The 7,252-nt window shown below is 34.1% G+C and overlaps 1 protein-coding gene across 1 annotated transcript; it reads left to right on the top strand.

The window, feature by feature from the left end:
- Positions 1–501: 501 nt before the first annotated feature.
- On the top strand, positions 502–6,193 carry LOC112720473 (zeaxanthin epoxidase, chloroplastic). Its single transcript, XM_025771425.3, has 16 exons — positions 502–1,279; positions 1,623–1,785; positions 1,921–1,995; positions 2,090–2,190; positions 2,292–2,407; positions 2,750–2,961; positions 3,242–3,333; positions 3,479–3,593; positions 3,693–3,796; positions 4,050–4,095; positions 4,224–4,288; positions 4,387–4,473; positions 4,799–4,853; positions 4,939–5,027; positions 5,114–5,198; positions 5,883–6,193. The coding sequence occupies exons 1-16, from the start codon at positions 768–770 to the stop codon at positions 5,961–5,963; spliced, it is 1,998 nt and encodes a 665-aa protein (XP_025627210.1). The 5' UTR covers positions 502–767; the 3' UTR covers positions 5,964–6,193.
- The last annotated feature ends 1,059 nt before the right edge of the window (positions 6,194–7,252 follow it).

Genomic DNA, 7,252 nt, shown 5'->3' with positions numbered 1-7,252 from the left:
ATGAATTAGATTTGCATTTCATTTTAATATACATTCTTTTACTGTTTTACACATATATTGAAGTATATATTCTATTGATATAAATGTATTGAATTTGCATTTCCTTTCAATTTACAGATTTTGTACACATATGTTTAAGTATGAGAAATGTTAGGGATAATTAAAATTTATTATTTTTTGTTATTATTTAATTATTAATTTAATTTTTTTAGTTTAGTTTTTTTAATTTAATAATTTAATAATATATTTTATTTTATATTTTTAAATATTAATAATTAACTAATGACTAAAAATAATAAATTTTAATAATTTTTTAATATTTTTTTTAAATATATTTTCTCTCATAAATAAAATCTTACAATTCAATAATTTATTACCATATCAATACAAATAATTACTTTCAACAATTATTTTGTGAATGGTCGTTAAGACTAAAAATAATTAGACGATGGTGTAAAATAATTTATACTATTTAAACTCTTATTTCATATTTAAAATAAAAAAACAAATATTTATTTCATACGGCATACGTTAAGGAGACTATAATTTGTCATAACATTTTTTTATTATTTAATATTTTTTAAGATTTAACAATTATCTGAATTAAAAACTTGTGTATGGAAATTAATCTGAATAGCTTAGCAAAACCCAAAAGTTATTGCCATGAGAGTGTGAGTGCTGAAGCTTTGAATCTTTGAGCCAAAAGAAGTTATAATAAAAACACACAGAAACAGCACACACACTTATTGTTTAGTTTCTAAGCAACCATGGCTTCTTCCACCTTATGTTACAACTCTCTTAACGCTTTCTCAAGAACCACTCAATTCTCAGTTCCAATAAACAAAGACCTTCTTTTTCCACCAGAAACCTCACCTTCTCTCCCAACAAGAACAAGGAAACTTAACAAGAACAAAACGGTTCGTTTCACAGTTAAGGCCGCTACTACGTCGACTCCTACTCAAGCGAACGAAACGGCGTCGTATGGAGGCTATGGCTCTCAGAGGAGGAAACAGGTTCGGGTTCTCGTGGCGGGCGGAGGAATCGGTGGATTGGTTTTTGCTTTGGCTGCAAAGAGAAAAGGCTTCGAGGTAATGGTGTTTGAGAAAGATTTGAGTGCTGTGAGAGGAGAGGGGCAGTATAGGGGTCCAATTCAGATTCAGAGTAACGCTTTGGCTGCTTTGGAAGCCATTGATTCCGATGTCGCTGAAGAAGTTATGAGAGTTGGTTGCGTCACCGGTGATAGGATTAACGGCCTCGTCGACGGAGTTTCTGGCTCTTGGTACGTTATTTGCTCCTCCTACAATCTCTGTCACACCGACACCGGAACTTGTATTTTCTACTTTATATCTTTTTAAATGTTTAGTTGTTATGCAATTAAGAATTTAATTTTGATAAAAGTACAACAATTTAATGTTGATGCAATTAGTTGGGTCGTATTAACAAAAATAACTACTTTTTATATTTATGGCTCGAGTCAGAACGGATGTAATTGGTGTATAGTTGGGGAAGTCAGAATTTCTATTTTAAGAAAGAATATTTAAGTTAGAGCAGACAAGTCCAACAAATTTCTTTATGAAATTTTAGCATTTGGGACCATAGATTGATGTATAGTTGGTTATCAGGTACGTCAAATTCGATACATTCACTCCTGCAGTGGAACGTGGACTTCCAGTCACAAGGGTTATTAGTCGAATGACCTTACAGCAGATTCTTGCCCGCGCAGTTGGGGAAGATGTCATTATGAATGAAAGTAATGTTGTTAATTTTGTGGATGATGGAAGCAAGGTATTTAGAGAAAGCTTTTATATTGAGATTAACTACAAAATTATTCTACTTCATGAACCGCATCAGTGGACTGTGATCAGATATAATTGTTGTATCGGAATTTTAGTCTTTTCATCCAGCATTTTTCAATTTCAGGTAACAGTAGAGCTAGAGAATGGTCAGAAATACGAAGGAGATCTCTTGGTTGGAGCAGATGGGATATGGTCCAAGGTCCTACTAAAATTTTCTCTGGTTCTGATCATATTCTCATAACTATGCATTTTAGTTTTATAAAACATAACCTTATTATAATAATTTTTGATAGGTGAGGAAGCAATTATTTGGGCCAAAAGAAGCTGTTTACTCTGGCTATACATGTTATACTGGTATTGCAGATTTCGTCCCTGCTGACATCGAATCTGTTGGGTATGGTAATCGTTATTCATGAATTAGGTATCCTACTTTAATATTATCAGCTGTGGTATGTATTTTCATAAGGTTATGCATTTTTGTCCCTGTGCTGGAAGGTACCGAGTATTCTTGGGACACAAACAATACTTTGTATCTTCGGATGTTGGTGCTGGAAAGATGCAATGGTATGCCTTTCACAAAGAGCCACCTGGTGGCGTTGATAGTCCCAATGGTATGCTTTCTTCAAGTGTTTAGAAATTTGTCATCTCTTCTGCGTTTACGGATGTATCATTAACACAATATTTTAATTGAGACTATCTGATGGTTGCTTTCTTTTCCCCCCTTCAAATAAAAAGATGCTCTTAAATTGATGCTCAAGTCAGTTCTATCAATGTTACTGCTTGTTTATTCTGATGACTGAACTCCACTGCTTGGCATGATATAGAATGGTTCTAACTTTGTACCAGCAATCTAGTAGTATTTTAATGTAGATTGCGAATCAGATTGACTGGCAGGCTTGAAATGAAGATTGTAAATCATAACATTTGATATCATTTCTCTTACTGTTTGGCAGGAAAGAAGGAAAGGTTGCTAAAGATCTTTGAGGGTTGGTGTGACAATGCATTAGATCTGATACTGGCCACAGAAGAAGAGGCAATTCTGCGACGAGACATATACGACAGGATACCAACGTTAACATGGGGAAAGGGTCGAGTTACTTTGCTTGGTGATTCCGTCCATGCTATGCAGCCAAATATGGGCCAAGGAGGATGCATGGCTATTGAGGTATATAGTTACTTTCACCCCCTTTGTTACAATATGTATTTATCATTATTGTTTCAAAGTTACAGGCTTCCAGCAATTCCCTTCATATTCAGAACTAGTATTCAGTTATCCACGGTTCGTTTGATCTGAGATGGACATAGACAGAAATTAATGAAACATGATTAAAATTAAAATATATTTCCCACATTTACTTTTTCTTGGCTCCTTCAGAGGGAACTGGTAGTGAAACATGAACATTGGCACAAAAGTTCTTTCTAACAAGCTTATTTTGTCATTACAGGACAGTTATCAACTAGCATGGGAGTTGGAGAATGCATGGGAGCAAAGTGTAAAATCAGGGTCTCCAATTGATATTGATTCTTCCCTAAGGAGGTAAATTACGGTTTGTTCTTCAAATACGAAAATGAATACTGAAATAGCAATTTTGTCGAAATGAGTTGATCTCCTTGCATTGTTGAATCCATTTATTTATTAACAAAATCTCTTTGGTGACTCATGGTGCCTTTGTTTCATCAAGCTATGAGAGAGAAAGAAGATTTCGAGTTGCCATTATTCACGGAATGGCAAGAATGGCTGCTTTGATGGCTTCCACCTACAAGGCATATTTGGGTGTTGGTCTTGGTCCTTTAGAGGTAGGAATTTCTTACTAATGAGATAAGTCAGAATTCAGAGAAGTTGACAGTTCAAATTGATATATATGCGTGCCACTTCTATCTCATTATCGCTTTCAGTTCTTGACCAAGTTCCGGATACCACATCCTGGAAGGGTTGGAGGAAGATTTTTCGTCGACATCATGATGCCTACTATGTTGAGCTGGGTCTTAGGGGGCAACAGGTAATGCCAAGAGTTCACTTTCCTTTTTCGAATAACCTTCACTTGGTGAAATCAGCATAACTGCATGTTAGGTATGCGAGCCAATTGAAAAACTTCATGGATGATGAGAGTTCCTGCAAACTGATAACATTGGAAACTGTTCATGTTTTTATTTGGTGCTAATTAGGAAAAATATTATATTGCATTATCAACTACTTGTTGATTTGTGCCAACTGATTACCTAATACATAAAGACATTGTAACACTTTTGCAGCTCTAAACTTGAAGGGAGACCATTAAGCTGTAGGCTTTCAGACAAAGTACGTTGCTCAAATTTTACTTTTGTACTTTTGCTGCTCAGAAGATTTTTTATCTGGTAATTTATATAGTCATATCTATTAGGTTCGTTGCGATCTGGATTCTAAAGTGTCATTTGATTATCATGCAGGCAAATGACCAATTACGGCAATGGTTTGAAGATGATGATGCGCTTGAGCGTGCTATTAACGGAGAGTACGTCTCTAACTGAATATGCTGAGTGTCATCCTTACTATACTTAGTAAGGAATTTTTAGATCTCATAACTCTTATGTTCATTCTTGTTTTGAATAGGTGGATTTTGTTACCATGTGGAGATGAAACAGGTCTTTCAAAACCTATACGTTTGAATCAAGATGAGATGAAGCCGTGTATAATCGGGTATGCATGAGCCCTGAGGTCTTGGACCTACATACAATATTTTGCATACTGCCATAATAGTTGCTAAATTGTGTACGTTATATCATGCATACTGGAATGAAGATGAAAATGTAGGCATTGTTCCATTCTCAATTGTCTAAAAGGATTAGATGATTGGCCTCTGTCTTGTGTAAAGCTTATAATCTTTTTTAGAGGACTTTCCCTTGGACATGTTGAGAGATTCGAAAACTGTTTTACTATATTCTCTTAGGAGGATCTCATATCCTCCCATCTTTGTAAGATTGTAAGTTCAAACCAATTGTCTGATAAGTTTCTGTAACTACAGGAGTGCACCACCAGAAGAATCTCTAGGTTGTTCGGTTACAATACCTTCACCACAGGTAAAACAATTTATTATGACCTCAATTGAAAATGGTTCCACTTGATATCTTGATCATCATGCAACATAATTTCTCCACTTTTAAGGTTTCCGAAATCCATGCTCGAATTAACTATAAGGATGGCCTATTCTTTTTGACTGATTTGCGGAGTGAACATGGCACCTGGATAACAGAGTAAGTAAAAGTATAAAAGTGTTACTATATTTTGAAGCTTAGGTAGTTGAAAAATGTATTGACTGTCGTTCTCTTTATGTTTTCAGCATCGAGGGAAAGCGATATCGGGTACCTCCAAATTATCCTGCACGTGTCCACCCGACTAATGTTATTGAATTTGGTTCTACTAAGGTAACTGATGAACCCTTTAGAGGTTCTAGTAGGCCATTGCATTATTCATATTGGACATCAGCAGTTTGATAAAATTCATGTTACATTGCATCAATCATTGTTTGAGAAAGATCCAACCTTTTAGTCCAACTTTGATATATTTCAGAACTTCTCTTCACTTATCACCTGCCTACATCTACTTGGTCTTCCATTCTATTTTTCATTTTGTGCTACTGTAATTTTTATTTAGTTTATTTAATTTAAGATCACTGAACATAATGATGAAGATTAGAGTTAATTATACTGTCTAAAAATGGTTTATTTAAGTGGGGCTAGTACCAGAAACTGCTTGTTATCAATAAGTGAATTTTCTGATCTTTTAATAAACTAGACAATTAGTCCGTGATATTAGTATTTAACCTACCAAGTTTTAGTGCATAATTTCTTTCATATAAAAATTGACCATTGTATAGTTTTCCCATTTAGATGTTCCAATTTCAATAGTTACTTTTACTCTAAAATAATTATGTTACATCTGCCTAGCAAAGATCCAATTACCATTAGGTTCATATTCTTTTTGTGTATATGAGTATCCAACTTCCAAATACATTACTCTTGCCTGAAAAATGTGCAAGTTTGTATAGCTGTTGCATAGTGCATACCTAATTTCCTATGACATATCTAAGCATCCAAGTTATTTTGCAGGCTTCGTTCCGCATTAAGGTGACTAGATCAGTACCAAGAATATCTGAGAAGAAAGGAGAACAAATTCTCATGAAAGTGTGAATGGCTGTGTTTAGGTAAATATTTGTAAGTCAAAGAAAATGTTATACAGCCAAATACTTAGAATTGTATAGCTTCTGTATGCACTCTTTTTAGAATAGAGAGTATTTTGCAACGGCACCAAATTGTTCAATAATTCTTAGGTAGTCGTTGGTTGTTGCCTCCCATAGGCACTTCGTTCAACACTTTGATATGTAAAAAGACAGTATTTTTAGAGATTCATATTCTTATAATTTTGTGGTTATCCGTTTACAAGCGGGAGCATTACTCACTGAAGATAATAAGTTAATAACAAGGGTAGCAAAGAAAATGCCAAAATCTATATTTTGGTAAAGAAAATAGCGGGAATTTCTTTAGTAAAGAGTATAATTGGATGAAAAATGAAGATTTTTAACTGGTTGATTCGACTAAAAAACTGGTGAACCAAATCTCAAATCAGTCCAATTTAGGTTTAAGACCGTTTCAATAATTGAACTAGTCAAACCTAATAAGAAAAGCTGAAATTCAGTTTAAACCGAATCGACGAGTCATACAATGCCTGATAAGTTTCATACCTAGCCCCTTTTGTAAGGAAGAGTACCAACTTGCAGCTTAGCTAGCATGTCATTTGTCTTATGAGATGCAATTTTTTATAAAATTGATTAAATTATATCTATAAATTTTAGAAAAACTATTATTTTTCTTAATAACTAACATATTTTATCTATTTATTATTATTTCTACATCTCTTTTCAATAAAATACTTGAAGTGCAAAATTTTAATTTGATACAAACAAAAACAACTAAAAATACTTCTTATGAAAAGAAGAGGTAGAATTTTATATATTAATTATAATCAGGTCAATTGATTTAACTGATGGCCTAATGATTGAACCAATGATCCAGTAATCTAATAATCTGACTAGTTTGATCCTCGTTCGATTTTGATTATTATACTCCCAGTTTCATTCCAGCCTTCATTGTTTTCAATCTCTCCAGCATCTCCCAGAATTGAATCCATATGGGGGAGGGTTTTTTTTTGGTATTTATGGGGAAGGATTTAATTCTCTTGTCCTCTATGTCCTCCACTTCAGCCCACCTACGAGTGTGCAAGACGTAGTTGTTAAATAACAAAAGAGACCCTTTCCCAATTCTGAGCGACTCCACTTTATCAAAAAAAAAAAAAAAAAACTGAAACTAATTATCACCCAGATCTACTATCCTGAACCCCTCTAGTCTCTAACAAATTTCACGTAGAGCATTGTCTAAGGTATCAATAAAAAAGGCTTTATCAGTTAATACCAAGAAAAAAG

The sequence above is a fragment of the Arachis hypogaea genome, chromosome 11, assembly GCF_003086295.3.
Source record: "Arachis hypogaea cultivar Tifrunner chromosome 11, arahy.Tifrunner.gnm2.J5K5, whole genome shotgun sequence".
NCBI lineage: Eukaryota > Viridiplantae > Streptophyta > Magnoliopsida > Fabales > Fabaceae > Arachis > Arachis hypogaea.
Note: the sequence above shows the minus strand (reverse complement) of the source record. Positions and strands in the feature narration are given on the sequence as shown.

Excerpts from the sequence above, each read along its gene's own strand:
- LOC112720473 (XM_025771425.3), top strand. The coding sequence starts at position 768 with ATGGCTTCTTCCACCTTATGTTACAACTCTCTTAACGCTTTCTCAAGA. Across the intron at positions 2,191-2,291 it reads GCTGACATCGAATCTGTTGG|GTACCGAGTATTCTTGGGAC; the intron begins GTATGGTAATCG and ends CTGTGCTGGAAG. Across the intron at positions 3,594-3,692 it reads TTGGTCTTGGTCCTTTAGAG|TTCTTGACCAAGTTCCGGAT; the intron begins GTAGGAATTTCT and ends TATCGCTTTCAG.